General features: G+C 35.6%; 1 protein-coding gene across 5 annotated transcripts in view; it reads left to right on the top strand.

Annotated features, from left to right (window-relative positions):
* The window catches only part of dock11 (dedicator of cytokinesis 11), a 152,593-nt gene that overhangs the window by 112,411 nt on the left and 12,678 nt on the right, over positions 1-27,504 (top strand). For all 5 annotated transcript variants that reach the window (XR_012382568.1, XR_012382567.1, XM_073907182.1 and 2 more), the window contains 9 exons: positions 1,424-1,537; positions 1,621-1,836; positions 8,636-8,693; positions 12,299-12,405; positions 12,519-12,641; positions 18,749-18,862; positions 20,466-20,612; positions 20,914-21,124; positions 25,340-25,530. Coding sequence is in view for 3 of the 5 variants with exons in the window: in XM_073907182.1 (XP_073763283.1) it covers positions 1,424-1,537; positions 1,621-1,836; positions 8,636-8,693; positions 12,299-12,405; positions 12,519-12,641; positions 18,749-18,862; positions 20,466-20,612; positions 20,914-21,124; positions 25,340-25,530 (1,281 nt within the window). In the remaining 2 variants the exon portion in view is untranslated. The remainder of the gene's footprint in view (positions 1-1,423; positions 1,538-1,620; positions 1,837-8,635; positions 8,694-12,298; positions 12,406-12,518; positions 12,642-18,748; positions 18,863-20,465; positions 20,613-20,913; positions 21,125-25,339; positions 25,531-27,504) is intronic.

Genomic DNA, 27,504 nt, shown 5'->3' with positions numbered 1-27,504 from the left:
GTCATTTATAAAGTAACTTTTATTTACGTATAATCACAATGACAACAAAAAAAAAGTTGCTTATATCGTTAAGAGTTATATAGCGTGAACATGCTCTAATTTAAAAACATTTTCAACTTTACTGAGAGTGAAAAATCACTGAGAGTTGTAACAACCTATTTTAAAGTCAGGAAATTTTAAAAAGAGACTTGTGTTTCTATAACTCCAACATGACAGTAGACACACTATACATACACACAGTTCTGTCCAAACAGCTTACAAATGATGATTTTCATCATAGGTGCCCATTAATATGATTAAATTGAAAACAGAAAGCTCCTCCTGCATGTATACAGGTACTTCTAATGAGGGATGTTATAAAAGATTTTAAACTGGAGAAAATCGGATTCTCCCTAAAAAAAAATAAAAAAAAGAAAAATTCCATAAAATCTGGCAACCTTCATAGATTATTTTAAAGACATAAATTCTACAGGAAATAATAAATGGAAGAGGAAACATCATCAGATACATCACATACATACAAAAATAAGTATTGCACTGTAATGCTTTTTCACAACAAAGACCTAATGGCCATAAAAACAATGTAGTTATTAAAAAACAGTAAATGGTTGATGCCAAAAGCCTAGTGGTACTGTGCATTGACATATAGAAAGCACTAAGGTGCTCATGGCGACCCGAGTTTGATTCCCGGATCCTTCCCCTCTCTCTGCTACCAATGCAATACAATAATAATATTAATAAACAAATAATAAAAATGCTTTATTCCTCTTCGGCTTCAAGATCAGTACCGTCAGTATAATTCAACAAAGGTTTCCATGTTTTGTGGGAAAAAATGTTTTAAAGACTTAATGAAAACCCTTTTTTTTTCAACTTTAAACAAAAATATTTCTTTTATCCATCTGATATATGAAGGTGGAGGTGTTTGTTTTCACTTAAGGCTGTGTATATGTATTTACATGTGATTTTTCAGGTTTTTTATTTGTAATAAATTCTTTTTTCAAATTGTCATTATAGAGTATTGTGTGTAGAGTTTTGAGGAATTAAAATGAATTAAATCCATTTTGGAATAAGGCTGTAACTTATTTTGCTTTTTTGTAAAAAAAAAAAAAAAAAAAAGCTGAAAAAGTGCTATGAATTCTTTTCAATGCATTGTAAGCCTCCTAGCCAATAATGTGGTGCAAGTAACAATGTTCTGTGTTGTTGAGTGCAAATTTGGCCAGAAAGGAATTCCAAACAGTACTGTTAGGAGGGTTTGGAGTGGCTGATATGTTAAAGTTTTTTTTTCCAAAGTATGAAATATCACCCAGATCATTTTAATGTGAGTTTAAATCACATTAATTTTATGTATAGTATGTGAGCCAACAATATTTCTGAAACATTTCCAGTGCTGATCTTTCCTTTATTTTCTCTCTCTGATCATTAGATTATCATCGCAGTGAGTCAGCTTATCGCTGATGTGGCGCTAACCGGCAGCTCGCGTTTCCAGGAGTCACTCTCCATCATCAACAACTTCGCCAACAGTGATAAAATTATGAAGGCAAGCAGTCCACAACAATCAGTTTCTCTATTATTAATTCCTCCCTCCGTAAATATTTTAATAACATGAAACCTTCTCCACAGACCACAACATTTCCATCAGAAGTGAAGGGCCTGACCATGCGGATACGTACAGTGCTGATGGCCACAGCTCAGATGCGCGAGCATGAAAAAGACCCAGAAATGCTGCTCGACCTGCAGTACAGTCTCGCCCGATCCTATGCCAGCACTCCAGAGCTCAGACGGACCTGGCTTGACAGCATGGCACGAGCGCACAGCAAGAACGGGGACTTTTCTGAGGTATGCATCACGTGATGCCAATGTTGTTTTATTGTTAGTACAGGTGCATTAGAATAGAAAGCATCATCCACGTTCATGTGAAACTTGTTTTGGTGTCAACTCGTTCTAAATTAGTATGAGATGTCAATCATGCTGCCTCGGGCTAATTCTAAGTCACACCCTGAAGCTGTGCGAGTACATTATATATATCGAATGTCGCTCTTCACGCTGGGTGAAGATCATATCATCTGCTCGATGGTGAAAATTTCAGAGGAAACATCCTCAATGTTTGTTTTCAGATGTTTATCATGATGCAATTCATTGTTTTGTTCGGTCTTCACTTTATTGGTTATAAATTTGCATCAATTCGACAAAACCGTGTATATTTTCGGTGCGGAAATTTGCATGAATTTGAGAGAAAAAATATGTAAATTCTCCCATATATAGGTACAGGTCATTTTGATCCAAAATTGCCACTGCTGTTGCGTGGTTTAAGTAATTTTATGATATTTCGAGTGTACATTTATGAAAATATGATTGATTAAATATGTTAAATATTGCTGTTAAATATTCCAGTAAACACAGACTGTATGCGACAAAGAGTTTGAGTGTCTAAGAATTAGGGTTGGGTATCATTTGGGGGCATTTTGATATCAGTGCTAAATCAATACTTTTAAAACAGTACCGGTGCCAAAAAGGTGCATGAACTGATACATTTGAGCCATAAAATTATGGTGGATGACTCTAGAAATTATATATATATATATATATATATATATATATATTTATATATATATATTTATATATATATATATATATATATATATATATATATATATATATATATATATATATATATATATATATATATATATATATATATTTAAGATTTGCGTTATGAAATTACATTAGCTTACTACTAACCTGTGGAAAGGCTGTCATCAAAATACTGAACTTGTTTTTTTGTTTTGTTTTTTCTCTCTCTAGGGTTGGGGCTTGTGACTATGTTTACATGTTTATCAATTTTCTAATGATTTACCCTAATCTGAATAAGATAATTAATTATAATTAAGGTGTTTATATGAGTTGCTTTTTTAATGTTCCTTTCATGATCCCGTCGTAATAAATCGATTAACGTCATTGTGTCACCAGGCTATCCATGTTTCCTCCAGAGTGTCATGTAATTTTGGGCGTTCCTTTTATTCAGGAACATTTTATTCAGACGCGGGTGTCTGTGGTCTTTTAAGGTAATCAAAAATCAGTTTACATCGTAGTCTAGAGACTTAATCGGAGTATTGTCTTAATCATAATAAAATCGAAGCATTGGTATCCATGTACAGTAGGTACTCATTAAAAGTGCCAGATAATGTCGCAAACGTTTAGAGACATTTAGAGTGCATTCTTTTGCCCTTAAGTCGATTCCATGAGGCCTCAAATGTTTCATTAAGTTTGACGTGTTTCCCCCTTATGCTGTGTTCACACCTAACATGGAATGCGCATCAAGCGTGAGTAATTTACATGTTAAGTCAATGCAAACATGCAAATAAACAACATGCGGCATGATACGCGCAGTGCAAATGATGTGAATAGCATGATACGTGCGAATGGCGCGACGCAAATTGAGTGTTTTTGCCAGTATGACGTGCTTAACGCGTGTTTCGCGCAAATCACTCAAGTTCAAAAGTCTGAACTTGAAACGGACATTCGCGCTGCGTCAATCAATCAGGAGCTTGTTCTTGGTGTCCCGGGGTAATCCTCCTGCCGACGCCAACAATAGTTCATCAAACTGGCCTCGGCTCAATCTGAAGCACCGCTGAAAGCCTCCATCATCCAGGTTAAGTTTCTGGAGGAGTTTATGAGCTCTCAGAGCTGGATGCACCTCTGAAAGGATCTAGTGGACTCAGACAAGGCCCTAAATGTATCAACGCTGTTTTTCAGCCTTCATAAAGCACATAAACACTGTTATTTTCTTCATAAAATCCATGTTAGCCATTTAGCAACGAAGCTACAGTCACCGGGCAGACAGAAGCCCTGCCCATCACACAAATCCACGTCTGTTCTGAAGTTAATTTGACGCGCAAATGAAGCAGGGTTTGACGCGCGAATGAAGCGAGTAAACTCAAATGTTCACGCATCTGCTTCACATTGCTGTGTCAGAATCATTGCTTGTAAAATATGCCTTAGATTGCTTAGTTTAAGCAAATTTGATGAACGCGATCATACTCCCTGTACTGCGTTCGTTGCGTGTGTCCGTTCCCTAAGCAACAAGAACAAACGCCTGACATCACCTGTCCGTATTCCTCAAAGTTGTTTAGAATGAAATGTTTAGAGATGGTGTGACAACGCGTACCTATGTGTGCCTTTGATGCACCTCTTGATGCTTCTTACGTCCTTGTCGTAGCACCAGTGGCACTGAAATTAGGCATGGAAATTCATATGCTCTTTCGGTCCGGTACATACCGGTTACAAAGGTACCGGTGCTATAATGGCTCCAGGTTTAGGTACCCAACCCTTCTAAGAATTTGAGGATTGTGACAACACCTCATAGTAATGTTTTTATCATAATTACTCTAGGTCTTCTATTTTTCAATCTAAAATGGGAACAGCTTCTGTAGTGAACATTATTAAGTTGTCAAAACCTTTTCTTTTTTTATAGGTGTGTCCACTTAACTTGTCAGTTGGTTTCAAAACAGCAGCTGGCATTTGGGACACTAATTTTTTTCTGATCCAGTCCAGTTAATCTACATCAAAACAGTTGCCAGCAGCTATTGATTTAAGTTGATCACACAAGTAAAATAAAGTTCATTTTTTGCACATTTAAACATAAATTCAGCCTCACTTTGTGTCAGTCACTTTGACCTGTTACCTGTGAAACTTTTGTCTGTTTTTGGTGTCAGTGTTTATATCTTATTGATAGCTGTTTTGTCACTAAAGCACACTGAAGTCCGACATGTTTATGTGCATTCGTATTCATATGCAAAAAATTTGTAACGTAAGCAAACCTTGCACACTGAGACCAATGCGTATTAATCCATTACAAAAAAAGCTAAAACATTTCGGAGTCAGTTCAAGCAGTGCTAATTTATTCTCCTTTCTTTTAGAAAACTTTTACACAATTCCTCATGATAATAACAGAACAACATATCACTTTACATGATGCATTATACTCGATCAATTTGGACCAAAAGCCAACAAATGTATATATTTCATTATTAATGTCATTGTCTCCATAATAAATATACTTTTAACAATGTTAAACTTATCATTAAAAAAAGAAAATAAATATTATGTTGGAAAAAAAGTGCACCCAACTAGAGTTTGACTTTATTTTGACACATTAAAAAATGTTGTTAAGAAATATATGTATTTTTTTGTGGCAACCAAATGCCATTACAAATAATCATTAGTGTTTATAATGTACCTGTCTAAGTATTTAAATTAAATTTGTAATGGTAGTAAACGGGTCTTAAATTTGACTTGATTAAACCTGCAGAAACCCAGAAAATGCCAATTTTGTTGAATGTGTGCATGCTCAATGACTGATTTATGCTTTTGTATGAGTTCTTTCATCATAAACAACCAAGTAGAGATACACTGAGTCATTTGAGTTTGAGATTTATTTCACAGCTTACATTTCATCTTTTACAGTAGCAGGCTGTTTTATTCAAAGTAATTTACAAAGCTCGAGTTTTAACAAACCTTTTAATTCAACAGTATATTAAAGTTTAAAGCAAAGGATACTCAACAGGCAATGCTTAATTTTTGTGGCCTGCATCATACTGAAGATTAATGAATCGTTAAATGATTAATTGCTCTCAAAAGTAGCACAAATATTAGGCTTTGTGCTTTCATTGCAGATGATACTTCTACAGTAACACTTTGCATTGTGTAAACGGCAGATGGTTCGCTTATAGCAGAAAGAAAAACAAACATATTAAAATTGCAAAGTGCTCCAGTAACAATGGATAGAGCTGTCATCACGTAAACAAGTTCACAGAGTTTGCTCTGTTGCGAAATTTTATTATAATGAAAGCTGGCTGAGCTCCACAGTAAGCCTCTTACTATCATTGGGAAGGAGATGAAGAACCCAACATATTTAGGGATCAAATTAAACAAATCAAAACATTAGTAGCAGCCTGATCAATTATTAAATATCACAATTACATAGTCATTTAGCATAATGTTTTGTCTTTTTACAGTTGAGGAGGCATTCAATTAATGTATTTCAAGTAATTCAACAAGAAGAGGCAATACACATAAGAGCTACAAATTATACAAAGGAACAGTTTGTGCACAGAGAATTGAGTGCTAGAGTTAGGAGGAAGAGTTTTTTTTTTTTTTTTACACGAGTGAGAAGGGTTTCTACAGGTGGTTTGTCAAGCCCATTCATCTGTAATATTCTATGTTATCACCTGATATAAATATTAAAACATATTATTAGCATAAATATTTTCCACTTTTTATTTATTGGTATTTGACAAGACCAATATTAGTACACAGAAGGAAATGTTACACACTGTCTTAGTTTAAAGCTCATACCCACGAAAACATAGGGAGAAAAGGCAAATTCCACACAGAAATGCCAACTGACCCACCCGGGACTCGAACCAGCGACCTTCTTGCTGTGAGGCAATTGTGCTAACCATTGAGCAACCATTTTGCCTTAATTTATACATATTTAACCTATTTAACATAAAACTTCTGAGTGTCTGATGTTGTTGCACTCACAGACTCTGTTCTTTCATTTTCAACACATTTGCTAGGTTAGTTATTTTATTTTTAAGATCTGAGGTAAATCATTTGCTGCTGCTTTCAGTAGTATAGCAATAAATGTCATGTAAAATGGTGTTCAAACTTACATAATCTGTACCCGAGTTGATAATTGTCATGAGCCCGAAACTGAAGACGAGACATCACTTTTAAGGAACTGTTTCATATGGATTTATTAATCATTCTAACTTTTCAATAAACTCATGCTGTCATAGTTTATTAAAGACACAAACCCCTCACTGCACAACAGCTGCACCTTCAGCAAACCTCCTAATACCTGCAGCAAGAGGACTTTATGATTATTTATGAGCGTCAAAAGTGGCTGATCTGTCCAGCGAAATATTTGACTGCATGTCACTGCCTTCCAAACGACTAAAACAATATAACTAAAGCAATGACACTGAGCTGAACGAGAGCACTGCTCTTCTGTTAAACTGAACAGTGCATTGTCGATGACTTAAGCATGCTCAGGCTCGGACACAATGTGAGTGCAGGCCATCGGGGGAGAAGGGAGGGGGGACAATCATGCTTCAGCACAGTTCAAGGCAACTGTACCTAGCGAGAGTACGCCCTTAGTCTCTTATTTATGAGGGCTCACCACAGCAGAATGAATCACCAACTATTCTGGTATATGTTTGATGCAGCGGATGCCCTTTCAGCCGCAACCCAGTACTGGGAAACACCCAAACACTCCCTTATTTTCACACACAGTCTGAACATGCAAACTTCTTCACAGAAATGCTAACTGGCCCAGCCGGAACTTGAACCAGTGACCTTGCAGTGAGGTGACAGTGCTAACCATTGAGCTGTGCTGCTGAACTGCAAATATTTGGCAGTTTCAATAATATCAGCAAAAAAAAAAAAAACATTCTACACCAGCTTAAAATTCTCAGCAGTTCTTTTGCAGAAATATAACCATAGTTGCTTTCTCAAAAAAAAAAAAAAAATGAAGTTAACTCAATTGTTTTTGTCAATTTAAGTGGATTGAACAATTGAAAAAAATTAAAAAAATTAAGTTATCCCAAAAAAACCTTAATTGTTGTAATATTTCAACTCATTTTAAAAAGTAGTTTAAACAAGCAGCAAAACATTTTTTGAATATATTACAGGGTTATAAAAAAATGGAGTACAGAAGACATTTCATATAAATATTACATTTTGACAGAACAGTAAACCTGATCCCAACCTGATTTCCTGACAAAAGTTTACAAAGCTCATAATCATCTCCCACAAAATAATTTATGCCATCAAAAAAACAGCACCACTCCCAAAACATCAACAAGTCTAAATTACTTTTATCAACATCTGTGTCTCAATTAATGAATATATTAGCATAATAATTAGCTTATTAGCATAATTTAACAATATATTGCTGTAGAAGTATACACACAAATACACCATCTGATTATCAACCAAAAATACGTTTACCTTAAAAAACTGTTATGCACGTAACTGATTTATGGTGCCATCTGGAAAGCACCTCCTAGGTTTAACGTTCTGGTTATCATTCAAACAATCATTTAAGCACCTGTCACTCCCTTTTGTCTGAAAGAGCGCATGTCAAACCTTAATCTTTTAACTGTAGTTAGAGACTTCTGCTGGACTTTTATTATTTACTTGGTCATGAATTATTTAACAGTTTGGCAGTCGCGTGTATTCATATGCTCTTCTGATATCTTTAGGTTTGCAGCAATGTTTGCTTCTTCATATAAATACATTCCCCCCATTATGACCAAAAACAGGAATTGAACTGGAGGAAAGGTCACATCTTGGCCAGTGCTCTCAAGTGTTCCTATTTTAGTCACATGCAGGAAATATACCCATGTATGGGAAAGATCATGCAAGGACATTGCCTTCTAAAACATAAAAATGGCATGCAAACATATTTTTACCAGTTTTGTACTAAATCCACTTGAATATTAAACAAGTTACACACAAAAAAGGCAGTTATTATTATCAGTAGACTCTAGTAAAAATCAGTCAATGCCTGAGATTTGTGTTCTTGATCCTGTAAGCCTCTTATGTTTTTCTTTTTCTTCTATTTCCGCAGGCTGCCATGTGTAATGTTCATGTTGCCGCTTTAATGGCAGAGTATTTGCACAGGAAAAGTAAGTTTGCAAAGATTCTTTACAGTCAACAGTAGTTTCATGCTCACTTGTTTGGGTCAAATAAATTCTTCCTTAAACATCGATTTTTACACTGATTGCTAATCTAAAATCACAATGAATGTCTGAAGTCGGATTAAAATGCTGTAATTAATTTTAAAAAATTGTCAAAAACAGCAACAACCAGGGTTGGGCATGTTAGTTAAACTCAACTACCAGTCCATGGATCGGTTGGTACCGGGCCACACAAGAAATCATGAATTATTTCAGCTTTATTTATGATCCGAGTGCGAATAATCTTTTATTTTGAAAAAACTTTTATTTTGATAAATGACCATATTCTCTCAGTTACATTTCGGTCACTTGAGTGCCCAAATTCCACCTACAAGCAGCAAAATGAGTAAAAAACAGACGTCTTTAGAAAGTTTCTTTGCCAAGCAGAAAAGGCCCTGTTAAGGACCTGCAAACTGCCAAGAAATCCATTCGCAACCCATTTGTCAACAAATTAGGTGAATCCACCATGTCTCTGCAAAAAGATGATCAACTGCTGGAGATCACAAATGATGGCGGCATTTTAGGGGCGCCTTCCAGATGCACCCAGTTGAATGAATGCCATGATCACACTGCATGTCATGACTTTCATAGCATGTCATCCTCTGAGAATACGTTTGATCGTCGCCTTGCAACCTATGAAACCCTCCAACTCCCTGGTCCAATGTAAAAATGTCAAGCGTTGACTGGTCCGCAGTGATAAAATGTTTGGGGAGCTCTGACTAAAATTAATAAGTTACTAGCTACTTCAAAGAAATAACAACGCTCACACTTTATTTTGATGGTCCGTTTGTTGATTTTAAGTTACATTGCAACTAATTCTCTTTAGATTATAAGTAGACGGTTAGGTTAGGGTTGGGGTGAATGTAAGTTGACGTTGTACCTGCAAAGTTTCTTATAGGCAGTTAAATGTCTGTTGAAGGAACAATATCAACAGATAGTAAGCAGACAGTCTACTAATACTCAAATAGACCATAAAAATAAAGTATTACCCTTTACAAATGCTGTATATGTTAAAAACAAAAAACTTGACCCCCGATATTTCATACTGCATGTTGAATTTAATAGACAGTAATACATTGTTGTTATTATTATTATTATTGTATTGTATTATATTGTATAATTGTATTATATTGTATATATTGTATACTATTCTATACTATATTAATGTTGCTGTGGGACAATGTAAGAGTCACCTATCAAATTTTATATTATATTTTATATATATATTTATATATTTATTTATTTATTTATGTTTTTATGTAGCCTAAGCAACAAATAAAGTGCAAGTAAAGTATACTTGGCCCCCACTCACCCAATTGGATTGGAAAAAACGGATTGCAAATCTTTTTAAATAATTCACCCTTCCTCTCAAAGAACGTGTGAACTTCTCCAATGAAAATAAATAATTTCTATAGTGGAATAATATATAAAAATAAAACACAATAGATGGCTTAACACTTTTAATATTTATTGCACAAACAATACTTGGTCAACAAATAAGTCTAATAAATATAAATATTACAGTATTATTTTTATATTATAAAAAAATAACATTGACATCTTTCCATGGTTGAAACTCTGATTTGGAGATTACACAAGATACTGTAAGTTAACAATTCTTCTAGTGTCCAATCATGTGTTAATCTTGGTATAATTTAAGTCAATCACTTTCGCGCTCACCATGATTACTGTAGATTTTATTGTTAGTAATGCCGTTATAACGGGGTAAAGAGTCATTTGTTCTGTTTGTCATTTCTGAAAAAAATTATTCTATTAGTAACGCCATTTATTTATAACATTATTTATTTATAATATTATTCCCATCACTGGCAGCAACAACAATAAATACTTGTGGCTTGTGTAATTCCCCTCATTTCTACATGCAAATCAGTCTGCTGCCCAGGACAAATGCTTTACTGTCGTAGTCTGAATTAGTGGTTTACAATGCAAATGGAAATGCAAAGTCTTGAACAATGCGTTTCGAGTACTGGAGCTGTTGTAGATAACATTATAGGTCTTTTTTTTTTAATTGAATTGGTTTTTGGATTATTTTTTGCCAGTTTAAAAAATATAACCATTAGCAATACAGTTTTGTGGCAGACTAAACTTGTGCCAATGCAAAGTTAAAAAGGAAGTTGCAGGTTCTAAAATTTGCATGCCTAGAAACCAGTAAAATAACAATGTTGAAATGCATTTGTGCAGTTTGTAATTGGATTTATAAAGACAGAAAGTAGGAAAAGATAGAAATTTCAGAGTTAGTTGAAGTATTAACGTGGACACTTTACATACAAATTAAACCACTTTCATAAATGTACTTTCATGTTTAAAGAGACCCTATTATACATGAAATAGCATAATTTTTTGGTTGAAATGGTCTCCAACAACAGTCTAATATGCATGCAATGTGGACTCACAGTTTCACTTTTAGGTAGAGAAAATAGCAGTCACTAACTTTTCCTTACACTTCCAGCTGAGCACAGTGTTGATTCAACCGACATCTGCTACAGTGTTTGTCTAGCCTCTTTTTCTCTTTTCTACTGTACTAGTGGGTGAGACCGCAGGTTTAAATTTTCCCGGGTTTGTGCACACAACAACTGGGTGGGGCTTGAGTTTTGTATCCACGTCACGCCGAAACAGCTAAAGACTCGTTATTAAGAAGATTAATTTGAAGTACTACAATTTGACTCTTTTATAATTTAATCAATAGTTTTAAACACTGTCCTCTTTCAGATTTAAGACTTAGCTTAATATTTAACTTCACTTAGAGCTGTGTTACACACTACATGGAAGGTCATTCTCAAAAACCCATAATAGGGGCTCTTTAATCTCTCACCCAAATATAACGAGTTTGCTAATTTGGTTTATGGCACGTTCACAACATGAATAATAATGAGAAATATGCAGATTTAAAAAATTATTTTAATGCTCAGTTCAAATCAGATGTGAAGCATAATGTCACTGGCTCTAGATTACCCGCGGAATATTTTTTGCCTCATGCATGTTTTCTGTTTAATTAAATTGTTTGAATTATGAAAGACACGGTTGAGGTGAATTCTGCAACCTTGTGATGAAAACCTGATTAACAAGAAAACCATTGACAGCCAATAAGAATCAATTGCGCTTTTATCAGACAGAAGTTCATTATTGCTCAGTTCACATCAGATGTGAAGCATAATGTCACTAGCTCTAGATTACCCGTAGGATGTTTTTCGCCTCGTGCGCATTTTTTGCTCAAGTAGAATTGTTTGAATTTGCACAAAAGACATGGTCAAGGGGAATTCTGCAACTTTACGATGAACACCTGATTAACAATAAAACCATTGACAGCCAAAAAGAATCCATTGCACTTTAAAGAGGGTAAACATTTAAAGTACCAGACGTCAAAGCTCCTGCTCCTGCCTATAGATGTAATTTACAGATCAAAACTGTTGACTTGATGTGGATACCAATTTAGTTATCAGTATAGTTATTGTTTTTGTTTCAAACAACTGGCTAATATAGTGCCATGCTTTTATATCTACAGTATAGTTAAACAATGTATCTCAATGTTTCAGAGCTATTCCCCAGTGGACTGGCAGCTTTTAAGAGAACCACTCAGAACATTGATGAGGAAGGAGCCATGAAAGAAGACATCGGCATGCAAGATGTGTACTACACTGAGGTAAAACACACTAGCTTTCTTTATCAATGCTAAAAAAAAAAAAACGTTTTATCAGCAGTGATTATTGAAGCCTCTCAGAAATGTTGGTTTAAAAGTGGCATTTTGCATGACAGGACGTCCTGGTGGAGCAATTGGAGGTGTGTGTGGAGAGTCTGTGGAAAGCTGAGAGGTTTGAGCTCATAACACACATCGCCAGACTCATCATTCCGGTTTATGAAAAGCGACACGAGTTTGAGGTAAGAGAGAATGAAGGGGTGGCGCAATCATGCTGTGCTGCTTCAAATAAATGTGCTAATATCCTGGAAGTTCCACTTGCCCAATTCTTTGATTTCTTTCTCAATGCTGTGACTCTGAGACTCTGCGGCCCCTGTGGCAGACATCAGACAGAAGCTCATTACTTAGGCCTGGATTAACAATGACCAGACAAGAAGCGAGTCGGTTTGTTTGTATGAACAATGAGGGATTTTTCTCAGCCATTATAAACCGAGCTTTCATCTGTTTCACTTTTACTCTCAGTTAAATGTGGAGAAGGTATAAAGAAGTATGAAAAAACATGTTGAATGAAAATAACGAGCAATATCTAAAAAGCAAAAAGTCTGATACTGTTATTTGGACATCAGGGTGGTAGGGTTTTGTGGTTTTATAGAACATACAGTAACTAAACTTTTTCAGTGTACTATTTATTTCCTGCTCTGAAAGCCCTTAGATGAATTCATTTATATGACTACTATGTTATTGAGCTAGATTCTAGTTGCCAGCATACTTTCTCCTCACAGATAGTCATGTCATTTGTAAAGTGAATCCTTCATCGGTGGTAACTGTTTAGAAAGCCACTCACACACAGTCTTTCCCATGGAAACTTTCCCTTAGTGCCAGTGCTACCATGAGAAGTCTGACCCTTCCATAAACCTTTTGTGTGTTTAAAACGAGCACAACAGATCCTTCAGAAATCATTTTAATATAATGATTTGCACCTCCCATATAGTCAAGCACAACATTATTCATACCTTTGACAAAATCTGACTTAAAAATACTTTTATTCAACCAGTAAGCCTGTAAATGATGAGTAAGTGAAGCCACCCAAAAGATAGTTAGACAATGTACAAGAGGCATCATTGTGGAAAAAATATATACGTTACGACAAAAACTTTAATCCAGAGTTTGCCAGTTTGGGCTTGTTTACATAAACTCTTTATTAGGTACACCTGTCCAATTGCTTGTTTGATGAAATTTCAAATCAGCCAATCACATAGCAGCAACTCAGTGCATTTAGACATGGGCTGTTTCTCAATATGCTTTCTTCAGCGATTTTTCCTCCTTGTGTTCTCTTGTGACGTCGTCATTATCAACTGCCAAAGGTTAGGTCCAATACTCAAGACCGCAACAGAGGACCCATGAAAGTTCCCAGATGTGTTCTTGATATCGAGGACGCATGGATGCAGACTTGAGCACTGAACTCACTCTAGAAGTCCCGGAAGTCATTGCGAATGGAGGTGGAAAGCGCAGCCTTTTACAAAGATTTATTATTAAAGTTCAGAAATATATTACTTATTTATTTGAGGAGTTTCCCTAAATTATACGATATATATAAACGTTACCATGAAAATCTTAAAGTAATAAATACATTAAAGGTTTATTTGCTGAAATTCGTATTAAAATCTGTTTTGTTTGTGATGTGCAACGTATATTTGTAAAGTCTGCATGCATAGTTTACATTTTGAAAAGGGAAAAACACCAAATTGTTGTATGAATGCTGTAATGTTTAAATCTTCTTCCATTAAAGACACGTGAAGGTCATGTGACCATCAGGAAGAACGCAGCATCTCATTTCTCACAGGACGCGTTCTCTGTTCTCAAAGTCTCCCAAGTTCGTTCTTCCAAGGTGACCTGGCAAGACTGCTATTTACAAGAACAAAAGTTCATTCTCTGTATTCTTTGAATTGAGAAACAGCCATGGTCAAGAAGATGTGCTGCAGTTTGAGCATCAGAATTGGGAAGAAAGGTGATTTAAGTGACTTTAAAAGTGGCATGGTTGTTGGTCCCGGATGGGTTGGTCTGAGTATTTCAGAAACTGCTGCTCTTCTGGGATTTTCACGTAGTTAACGACAGTTCTGTGGGTACAAATGCCTTGTTGATGCCAGAGGTCAGAGGAGAATGGCCAGACTGGTTTGAGCTGATAGAAAGGTAACAGTAACTCAAATAACCACATGTTAGAACCGAGGTATCCAGAAGAGCATCTCTAAACGCACAACACGTCCGACCTTGAGGTGGATGGTCTACAACAGCAGAAGACTGCACCGGGTGCCCCACCTGTCAGCTAAGAACAGGAAACTGAGACTACAGTTCGCACAGGCTCAGCAAAACTGGGCAACAGAAGATTCAAGAAGTTTAAAAATTCTCGATTTCTGTTGCGACATTTGGAGTTTGGCATTAACAACATGAAAGCATGGATCTATTCTGCCTTGTATCAATGGTTTAGGCTGGTGGTGGTGTAATGGTGTAAGGGAATTTTTTTTTACACTCTTTGGGCCTATTAGTACCAATTGAGCATCGTGTCAACGCTACAGCCTACCTAATAAAGAAATAGACCATGTCTATTTCTTTATGACCACAGTGTACCCATCTTCTGATGGCTACTTCCAGCAGGATAACACACCATGTCATAAAGCACGAAACTTCTCAGACTGGTTTCTTGAACATGACAATGAGTCACTGTACTCAAATGGCTTCCACAATCACCAGATCTCATTCCAATAGAGCGCCTTTGAGATGTGGTGGAACGAGAGATTTGCATCATTCATGAGGAGCTGACAAATCTGCAACAACTATCATTTCAATACGGATCAAAATCTCTAAAGAATATTTCCAGTACCTTGTTGAATCTATGCCACAAAGGAAAAAGTCAGTTCTGAAGGCAAAATGGGGTCCAACCCAGTACTAGTAAGGTGTACCTAATAAATTGGCCCATGGGTGTATTTCTGTGTTGAAATAGAGCAATCAGACTCATTCTCTTCATATTCCTCTATCATGCAAGCTGTAAAATCTAATTTCCAAACCAAAGACTGCAGGATTTTATGAAAGCAAATATAAATGTATGTGTTTTTATTTATACTGTTGCTGTGGACATGTAAACATTTAACACCTAATGTCATTATTTAATCTGCTGTGAGTTTAAGTATTTAATTAGATCATTTATTTTTCCATTAGATTTTTCCATATTCGTTTGTGACACCCATTAATTATGAATAGTGATGTAATCGTGATCATCATGTTGACAATTTGTTGTGACACTTTCTCCTAGTCGGGGTTATTATGATATAACATAATAATTAGCAAATACTGAAACCAGTTTTTCTTTGTTCTGTCTCCTTGTGCAAATAGACTTTTAACACCTCACTGCTAGTCATTAATCAAACTGCTTTTAATGATTTAATTTATTTGAAGCGTTTATACAGTTCAGTTCCATTTCTTCCATTAGATTTTTCCATGTTTTTTTTTATAGATGATGACACTTATAAATTATGCATATTGTTCTCTATTTGAACAACAGTTTGTTTTGATGCTTCTTTCATGTCGTTGTCTGTACATGTAGATGTTTGTTTAGATGGCTCCACAGTCTAACATGGGATGTGCAGTATTTGAGGAACACGCATGCTAATGATGCTTTTAGCATAAGCCAATTTACTTTACACTGATAAAAAGACTCAGCTCAGAAAAAAACTGTATGCAAGAAACTTTTACATATGTACGATTGCTAGCAAACACATAAGCATTTTATATGAGTGTACATACTTCAAAGCTGACATACAGTAGCAGTCGAAGACTATTGGTTGTCAATTCCTCTCAGTTCCTCTTGAAGTCCAATGTTTCCTGAGGTCAAAAAAGAAACATTTTACTGGATTTTACTTGGGTATTTTCGCTGCAACATTCAAGAGTTGAAGCATAGGTGTCATAAGTTTTGGGAAAAGTCACAAAATCAGTCATTTTAGGATGCATTTCAGTGCTTCCCACACATGGACTTCTCTTGCTGTTCAGCTATTTTAATGGCTGCCCAAGTACATTTACTGTAGTAACACTTTTTTTTTACTATTATTATCATCCTTTACGCGTTTATTTTATTGTATCCACCCAATATAACTAAACATCTTTGATCATCGATTAAATAGTGTATAATCACTTGTTTATCCGTATTGTTCAGTGTGCGCGTGACCTGTCAACACTTGACAGTCTCACATGCTTTACAGACCCACATGGGCTAGCCTTTTTGGGACTTAAAAAAATGGTCTGGCTAGGGCTTCTAAATCTCCTAACATGTCCGGGATTCAGCTTTTGTTTTTGCTGTTTAAAGCTGTCGTTAATAATATGTGTTTTTTTGCATCAGCTTTTTACTTAAGCCTTCGCTTGGCTTCAGCTGACAATGCGCACAGTCATAAGAGCGAGAGAAACATTTAATAATGCATTCTTTAATGTAAACGATTCAGAAAAACTATATGTTTGGAGAGGATAAAATGGCTGGTCTAAACTGGCTTAGGGAGAAAAGCAGATTTTACCAGTCAGTGGGGACACATAACTTCTGAACAGGCCCGGATTGGCTAATCGGGAGGATCAGGAGAATTCCCGGTGGGCCTGTTTATTTTTTGGCCATGAGGGCCGGTGTCCCTAGCTCCAGACTCTGTTGCTTTCAGCTGTTGCACTTTTTTCATTTATTTATTTATTTGACCACAGCCTTACCATTTTTAATTAGTATTTTCTCGCAGCCCTGTGAGCACAATGCAGCCTGCAGGTTTATGATGATGTAACTTAGATGATACACTCCCGTAAGAAAAGCCGTTGTGGTCCAGTGGACACCACGATGCGTGCTCTGGTTCAATCCTTACCTGAGTAATTTTTTTATTTATTTATGTATTTCATTTTTATTGTTAAGACATATAATACTGTTAGGGTTGTTGAACATTTGAAGTTCTAAAGCAGCTGTTTTCTTAAAAAAGACGTGATAGTGCCATTAGAAACGGATTTGGAAATGATCTTATTTTAATATAGTCAGCCGTGAACTGAGGTAGGCCGGTCTGAGGCTTGAAACTCCAGGGCTGAAAAAGAGTCCCAATCCAGCCCTGCTCCTGAATAGCATATAAAAGAAATGGTGGATTCCTGAATCTGCTGTTAATTTGCTCACTTTTTTTTATTTGCTTAGGCCATTCAACTGTGTGCTTTAATGATTTAAAAAAATACATTTATACAAACAAAATTCATATTGTGGCTTCTATGACTTGAGAAATTGAGGTGTTAAAAAAATGAATCCATCGGTCTGTCTAAGAAACTGAACATTATTTACAACATTGAGCAATTCCAGAGTTGTGACATTTAATTGATGTGACATTTGCAGTAAAAGCTTAAAACATAAATACACAGAGAATTTATGTTAACAGTGTATTGGAACATCTTTTTGTACTTTATTTGATAGTGAATGATATTGAATGATATATTGATAGTACTTAGTTTGATAGTGATAATGCTGTGTTTTTTTCCAGCCTGATCTCACAAGGAAACGTAGCTATTTTACATTTTGTCAGTTTAGTGGCGTATTCGTTCAGTCATACAAAAATGTACAATTTAAAAAGAGGCGTGGCACCCAACCCCACCCCTAAACCCAACCATCACTGGATGATAAGCAAATCATACTAAATTATACGACTGAGATCAAATTAATTCATACACATTAGCCACTAAATAAAAACATCATGAATTGCAGTGAGATCGTGCTGATTTTTCCAAAACCAACAACCATTTAGAGATGATATTTTTTACTTGAGGGAGTTAAAACATGCATTACGGATGTGACCAAAAATGTATGCAAGTTTACAACATACCTTGTAAAGATTATGTGAATTAAACAGCACAACCCAATAAAAATAATGCTAACCAAAAGGAAAAGACTTGGCTCTCTATAGAATATTATTTATCTTATTTTATTTGAAGTGTTTTGCATTAATGAGGAAAACGCTTCGATATGGATGTGACATCTATCTATAACCAGATGTGAAATTGCCACTTGTGTGACTTTTGTAAGTCAATTAAATTAGTTTAAAAACCTTGACAGACATTTGAGTATTTTTACAGCTCTGTAAAATAAAAGCCTACTTAAACAACTTAGAAAGTTTTTTTTTTTTTTTTTTTTAAGCAAAAGCAATTGCTATTTTGACTTAAATGTACAACTTCTGCTTTTTGTAAAATGTCAGAGATGTTGTTTTTTTAGGAAATGATGTCGTAAATAATGTTTTTTAAAAAAGGATTGTGGTATAGCAGCTCCAACATCTCACACACTCTTTCTGTCTCGGTCCTGTAGAAACTGAGGCGATTGTACGACACACTGCAGCGAGCTTATGCAAAGATATTGGAGGTGATGCAGTCGGGTCGACGGCTGCTCGGAACGTATTTTAGAGTCGCCTTTTTCGGACAGGTGAGTTGAAGCAATAAACAAACCACCTACAGTACAGTACAGTACAGTACTCAACCTATTGTATGTTAATGCTTGCATCATTTTGGCTTGCGCTCTGCTACCACTTCACAAAATCACTTCTCTCTGTGTGTAGACATTGTGCATTTCATAAACAGCTGATATTTTAATGCGTCTAGACATTGTTCATAAATCAATGGCTCAATTATGGGTTATCAGCACATTTTAACTAAAATGTACGCTTTTTCTTTTACGATTACCAATGTTGCATTTATGTGATCAAAAATATAGTGGAAAATGTGGAACATTAAAGTTTGAAATTGCTGTTTTTTTGCACTGTATTTGACAGCACATAATATTTTACTAGTTATATTGCAAGATAATAGTGTTCAGCCTAAAAGGCTTAACTAGGATAAATAAACTAATTAGTCAAGTCATTGGACAACAGTGGTTTGTTTTGTAGCCAGGCTAAAAATATTGACTCTATTTTTTTATTTGAGTTGTACATTCTCTCTGACCTCTGGCATCAACAAGGCATTTGCGCCCACAGAACTGCCACTCACTGGATATTTTCTCTTTTTCTGACAATTCTCTGTAAACTCTAGAGATGGCTGTGCATTAAAATCCCAGTAGATTAGCAGTTTCTGAAATACTCAGACCAGCCTGTCTGGTACCAACAATAATGCCACATTTAAAGTCACTTAAATCACCTTTCTTCCCCATTCTGATGCTCTGTTTGAACTGCCGCAGATTGACTTGACCCTGTCTACTGCCATGTTGACATGTTAATTGCTGCCATGTGATTGGCTAATTAGAAATTTGCGTTAACAAGCAGTTGGACAGGTGTACCTAATAAACTGTCCGGTGAGTATACATCAGTGTCACACTATCTCTTTAAATGCTTCGGAAGCATTTCTTGTTATTTATGTTCTGAATAGGCACAACAATCAATATAATTGATTGCAATATTTATACGTGACCTCAATAATTGTTGCCTTTGCAACATATTTAGATTCTCAAATAATGGTAAAACCATTTTGGGAGAACATTTACATTTTACCTCACCGATGTCAAAGTTAAAAATTGGACAGTTACTTAATATTACTTTTAATAGGTTAAATAATAGGACATTTTGATTATTTTTTACATCAAATTACAGAATCTTAATGACATTAAGAATAAAAAAGCCTTGGTCATATGAAACTGTTTGTGGCTTTTTGCTTCATATTGTTGTATAATTATTCTATAATCAGTGGCATAAAATGATCTCAAATCTAATTGCTTAGCGCTTATCCCAACTATTTCTGCGACAATATATTGCACAACAAAAATAATTTATTGTAACAGGCCTGGTTCAGAATGCTTTTATCTTTGTAAAAACAGTAAGTTCTGAAGAATGGTATTTATTTGTAAAAGAAATCTTGTAATACATTAGTCTTTTCACTTTTAATCTAAGTGCCTACTTGTAGAATACTTGTAATATCTTTGGAACAAATAATTTCTGATTGTAGCCTATTAAACAGTATCGTGTGTTAATACCACAGCACAGTAAACAGCAGAAATATTACATCAGTGTTCATTTGGATGCATTTGTTTGGATAATCAGGGCTTTTTTGAAGAAGAGGATGGAAAGGAGTACATCTACAAAGAGCCAAAACTCACAACTCTGCCTGAAATTTCCCATCGTCTCTTAAAGCTCTATGGAGAAAAGTTTGGCTCAGAGAACGTCAAAATCATCCAAGACTCCAACAAAGTGAGAAGTCATTTTTTTCCATTTATCTGTGCAGCTTCCTGTATTTAGATCAAGTGACCCTGAAGGGCCAAAGACGCGAGTCATCGTCCAGGAAAGAGCTGTTTATCTTAAAAACAAACATTTGGATGAATATCCAGTTTCCTGGTTTTTGCATAGATTTGAGTATTTAACATTTGCTTTGGATTATATTTTGTTAATGTTATCTTTATTAAATGTTGTCATTTCACATTTTCATTTTCAAAGTAAACCAGCTCACTTTGTCTTTTTCTTTTCTTTTTTAAATGAAACTTGTTACCAACAGGTTAACCAGAAAGATCTGGACTCGAAGTTTGCGTATATTCAGGTCACGTATGTCAAGCCGTTCTTCGATGAGAAGGAAATGGCTGAGAGGAAGACGGACTTCGAGAAGTGCCACAACATTCAGCGTTTCGTCTTCGAGACTCCATTTACGCTCACAGGGAAGAAACAAGGAGGAGTTGAAGAACAGTGCAAGCGGAGGACTGTACTTACCAGTAAGCTTACAACAAACTGCAGGAGATTTAGCTTTTCTCTCAGTACAACTTCTTTTTTTTGACTTTCACAATATTTTTATAACCCGCACAGTTGGCGAACATGATTCGGTTATTGTTTATTCAGATCCCCATCAATGTAATGGCTATGATTTCTGGGCTCCAACAAATAAATGACAAATTAACATTGTCATTAAAACCCAAACATAACAAAATACTTATTTACATTGAGATAGCGTACATGATTTGTAAGATGTTTTAGATCTCCATTAGCTATTTACCAATGTAGTGGCTATTTTTCCTGCGGTCTAACAAATAAAAAAATACAAATTTACATTAAATCATCATCAAAACAAAAAACCAATTTACAGTAAGATAAAGCAATAGAAACAATACCAAAACCAAATAAAAAGACACAATAGACACTAATACTACAGCCAAATAAAGACAAATTCACATTTAAGCATAACTATAGATAACAACACATAATTTGAAATTCATTTAAAAATTCAAAAGTGTTAATTACTAAAAATTGTTTCATTAAGTGTTTCTTTAATCGTTTTTAAAACCTTATTTACTGATTTAAAAGACGTGTAATGTAACTCGTACATAGCTATAAACTCATAATTGGGAGTAACACATTTGTTTTAAAGTGTTCAGAGAATTCTAAGATATAAACTCAAGAGTTCTCATCACGAGAGCCTGTAAACTTGCAATGACAGGAAATTAAGTCAAAATGTTGTTTTTTTTTTGTCTGGATATAAAATAAACATAAGACAATGGTGGGGCTCAGAGGATACTCAGAGGACAACACAAAATCCTAAGCAATACATAAATGCACTTCATTCAATATGTATTATACACATTAGAGGTGTGAACCTACACTTTTCTCCTGGTTCGGTTAGGTTATGATTATCATGATTCGATTCAATTCCATATCTCGGCGCATCACTGTGCATTGACGTTGCTTTCCATGCACAATTTTACTAACCCGAACCATAACCTAATACAATAATTAAAAGGCATAATTTATAAATACATTTTATGTATATTTGTAATGCAATCTTGTCCTGTAACACAAGCAGTGATATATATGAACTGTCCTTTAATTGTACCTGCTCACAGAAAACACTCTCCATTAAACATAACTGAAGGACATGCACAGAACAACATGAGCACTTAAAGCAAATAACCAAACAGAAATATTATCCCACTTGCTTTTTGAGAGTTGTCGAGTGAGTTGTTAAACGCCTATGATTGCTCACGAGCTCAACAGAAAGGGCTGCGATTGGCTCTAACGCTCTGGCGCTGTTCACCAATAAGTGACACTAATAAACGGACGTGGTGATCTCAGCTGATCCATGATAGATGCAGTGGAGAAAATCGCTCTGCAGTCATGCTGGTGTCTGGATCAACGAGTATCGCTGTAACAGCCGAGAGGAGAGGAAACGTCATGCCAGCAGGTCAAAGGGGCCACAGTGAGAGAGAGAAAGAGAGAGAGATGAAGTTTGCTTTCACTTTCTGCACAGCAGTGAAATAGGGACTTCTGCTGTAACTTCAGTGTCAATGAAAGACTGTCCAGCAAACACACACAGTTAATTGTGCAGACTTTTAGCATTTTAATTACTTGCACTCGCCTTCCTCACTAAAGTATTCTACTGCGACATAGAGCATATGAGGTAAATGACGTCAATACATAATAACCAATTAGGTATGTTACTGAACCGATACCAAATTGTCCGCATCTACATCACAGTGCACCCAAGAAATTATTGATTTTGACACTCCTAATACACAGACATCACCTTTTTGGAAGGACACCATATACCAGGGGTGTTCAAACTCGGTCCTGGAGGGCTGGTGTCCTGCAGATTTTAGCTCCAACTTGCCTCAACACACCTGCAAAGTTGTTTCTAGAAACCCTAGTAAGAGCTTGATTAGCTAGCAATAGGTGTGTCTGATTGGTGTTGGAACTAAACTTTGCAGGACACCGGCCCTCAAGGACCGAGTTTGAACATGCCTGCCATATGCTGTCAAACTGGAATGGAATGATGTGCACCTTTTGCAAATCTACCTTGGGATGATAATTATTGCAGGGTATTTTATCCTTAAATAAATAAATGAATAAATAAATAAATAAAGTCTTATACTTCATAGTGTAAAGATAATGGGCTATATTTAACGATCTAGGTGCAAAGTCCAGCCGTAAAAGCATTAAGGGCATGCCCGAACCCACTTTTGCTATTTTTAAATACATAAAATATTTTTAAAATTTGTATTTTTTAAATACACTCTGCGCCACCGCGCATGGTTTAACAGGGTTGAGCTTATTCTCTTAATGAGTTATAGGTGTGTTTTGAGAATACAACAAATCAGAGTCTTATCTCCCATTTTCTTTAAGAGCCAGTTCAGTCGCACCATGGTGCATTTGGCCCTCACTTTCTCTTTCTCTCTTTCATGTATAAGGAAACGGTATTCTATTCTATTTGTTTCAGAACTATTTCTAAATTCAGTTCTAATCTATAGCAAACGAATAAATGAACAATAGTTATATCCAAACACATGTGCTATGCCCCATATGGTCCAAAACCTGACAGGTGAACAAATCTAAGCTTGTTTTTAAAAAAAAACAAAAAAAAAAACAAATATGCATATGATAAATAATACTAATGATAATAATAACATTATACAAAAGCTAATTGTAGTGAATAAACTGAAAAAGCCCCCCGGGATGATGAAGGCATGGAGGCAGTGTTTTTTTATATCTACAATATGTAGAAAGTAATAATTGATTAATTATTGATTAATTAATAAGGGATTTGCTGTCTAAATAACTTGGTGTAAATTGCGGTTGTGTGGTCTGAAAATAGCAACACGTTGGGGCAAACCGGAGAAAACACGTCTTGCGCCTTATTGCACCGGGTGCATGATAGGGTCCAAGGCATTCATTAGTTTTTAATGTCTTAAATCTCTAAAGTCTTTAAAATAAAGATGATTAGAACAATAAGGAATTATAAGGTTGTAGTAAAATAAAGAAGATTTCCCCATGCAGAAGATTTTGCTCCCATTTTGAAATCTACTTAATCTCTGTTTGTCACCCAGATTTAAATAGATGGATCCCAATAAAATAAAAGCTCATAGAGATTTTGTTTACGTAAGCAGATTTTGTAGGGATTTTGCTCCTATAATAGCTGTTATCAGCTTTGTCAATCTGCACATTAGCAAATAAAGAACTAGAGATGCGCCGATCAACTGGATAGGGACCGAAATCTGAAGATTTTTCACATGATCAGCCTGAAAGGTAAACTGTGATTCGGCTGCATCCTAATTATTATTAATATTTCTGTTTTCAGATTTTCTATTGTTTTATATATGATAAAGAGTGTTTAGTAATTAATTAGTTGTGTTAATGTGTGCTTTTTAATTTTTTTTTTTTTTTGCAAATTCTGTACTATACAATTATACCTTATAATTAGTTTTAAATGTCTTTCTTGTGTGGTATTAAAAAATGTCTTAAAAACAATTCTTAGAAACCTGCAGATGCTGTTATTGTAAAAAAAAGCTTTTAAAATAAATCTGAATTGAATATTGCGAGGAAGACAAGAGCAGCTTGTATAATTTTGCACTACATCAAAAAACAATAACTCCAATTGTTAAGCATTTTGAAACTTTGTTGACATTTTACATCCACTAACACTAAGCTAACAAACAAAACTCTCACAACAGAGGCCCCGTCCCACGTCATTAACATTTCAGAAGTGACTCATGTTGTTGAAAGTATGCTGAACTAATTAACAGTTGAAAGTTGGCTAGCTTAACATTCTACTTCCTCATCGTCTGCACGACATGAAGATGATTCAGTCAATGTAAATATTTGATGGAATCAGTTTTGCATGATCATTAGCAATGGCACGTTTCCCACGGGCCAAAAACACAGCTATTCAACGCACTGACACGCATATGTGTGACAACTATTGTGCACCAACTTAAAACATCACCTAGAACAATGGCTGTTGTGTCACACAGGGTTATTGTTTCTCAGTCGTCAACACTGACAACAGCAGGTGCGTGGCTAGCTGTGATCTCCATGACTCAGACATGAAAACTTATCAGATCCTGATCGCTATCTTTTGTTTGGGTGATGCTGTTTGTTTGTTTTCAGATTCAGCAGCGTATTGTTTTGTTGACCATTTGTATTTTGTGTTTGTGTGTCTGCAGCCGCCAACACATTTCCCTATGTAAAGAAGCGCATCGAGGTGGTGGGAGAGAAGCACACAGAGCTGAAACCCATCGATGTGGCCATAGACGAGATGAAGGAGAAAAGTTCTGAACTCGCTAAACTCTGCTCTAATCAGGAGGTCAACATGATCACACTTCAGCTCAAACTGCAGGGCTGTGTTAGTGTTCAGGTACTAGTGTGCATTACAGACCTTTTTAACAATGGTACAGCTATTGAAAACATTTAGGAGAGCATTTGGAGTTTATCTGTTTTTCTGGATGTACACAATATATAATTTTAGCATCAAAATCACAATGTGCACATCCGCAATAGTCGCATAACAGGATTACGCAATGTTGAGTCTGAATTATATATTCAATTTTTTTTTGTCTTTTAGTCTAAAAATCTCAATTCCAAAATGAAAACAAGATTATTTTACTTAACCCATTAGCAAAAGGGTGGAAGAAATTTTTTTTTAAGGGGCCACGTTAGTTTCTGGAGCAGTTTTAGAGGGCCAGACCAATACTAGTGTTGTCACAAAACTGGAATTAGATACCAATCTGCCATTGTGTTCACATGCTCAACAGAAATGACTGTGCATGGCTGTGAAGGTCATCCGTTCACCGAACTCACCGCTGTTTACTGAGTGTAACCACAAATACAAGGACAATAGAGCATTTTGCACGGTCAATTAAGCTTATTCAATTTACCTGCACCGCATGTCTTGGGAAAACCGGTGCACCCAGAGAAAACCCACACGAGCACGGGGAGAACATGCAAACTCCACACAGAAATGCCAACTGACCCAGCCGAGGCTCGAACCAGTGACCTTCTTGCTGTGAGGCTATCACTGCTACCCACTTTTTAAAAAATTATTACTCAAGAGTACACACCTAGATATTGCTTGATGCTATTAGCAGGTTTGGCATGCTGTCCCTGGAGAGAACCCTGAGCTCTAAGATAATTGAGCCCAGGGCTCCCGCCTGGTCAATAGAGCATGTAAGGGGAGTATGAGATCAGGTGCTTCTCGAGAGCTACCCATGGCAAAGGAGGAAAGGGGGAGAAGGGGTGGATTTAGGGTTTCTTTGGAAAACGGAAGATAAGAGAGTAGTTTTTGCTAGGCTACTTATAGTGAGTTTGGATTATCTGATTGGCTAACTAATGATTGCAGATGAGAGACCAGCTGCAGTCAATCATTTCACGTGCTCCTCTCGAAATTAGTTTGTGAAACTTCACTTATTATTTAATTTATTTTTTTGTGTAAATTGTGAAATGCACTGCCTCTGCACATTTGACAGGCCTTCTCCATTCTTGTTTTTAAATCTCATCTATGCGCATGCTCACTTTGGCTTTTACTGTAGCACAGCATGAGATGTTATGAGATTTTAATTGTTATTTTATTTTTCATTACTGTTTTTAAATTTATTTCTTTATACTCTTTTTTTTTTTTTTTTTTTTTTCCTTTTTTATTTTATTGTTAGCACTTGGGTCAAGTTTGTTGTTTTAAAGTGTGTTATAAACAAAGTTGCATGCTGAGTCGAGTACCAATTTTTCAATCCATTCAGGTGGGAGCCCTTTTAGCTTCGCTTAGCATAAATCGTTGAATCTGATTAGACCATTAGCATCTCGTTCAAAAAATGAAAAAAAATTAATACATTTTCCTATTTAAAGCTTTAGCCTTTTGTAGTTACATGATGTACTAAGAGTGATGGAAAATGAAAAGTTACTATTTTGCTGCCGTACCATGGCTGCAGCAGGCGCAATAATATCATACAGTGCCGGAAAACACTCCACAGCTAGGTCAAGCTTTATGTTATACACTAATACAATTATAAAAACTCCTTTTTTTTTCTTTTTTTTTTTTTAAATGAGATGCTAATGATCTCATCCAATTCAATGATTTATGCTAAGCTAAGCTAAAAGTGCTTCTGGACACCGACTGAATGGATTATTACTGATTAAACTTAACTGTTTATCTCTAGGGTAGTTGTAAAATAAGTGTTTTTTCAATAATGTGGAGTGTTTTATTAAACATCTTAAATGTTGTAAATGATCAAATGCCAGAAGGTAAACTATTATTATTATTATTATTATTATAGATTAAACAGTACCTTTTTTTAGTAATATGTAGGTGGAATAACCCTGATTTTCAATCACAACAAAT

Source organism: Danio rerio, chromosome 7 (assembly GCF_049306965.1).
Source record: "Danio rerio strain Tuebingen ecotype United States chromosome 7, GRCz12tu, whole genome shotgun sequence".
Taxonomy (NCBI): Eukaryota; Metazoa; Chordata; class Actinopteri; order Cypriniformes; family Danionidae; genus Danio; species Danio rerio.
The sequence above is the reverse complement of the archived record's forward strand: the minus strand, read 5'-3'. Positions and strand labels throughout refer to the sequence as shown.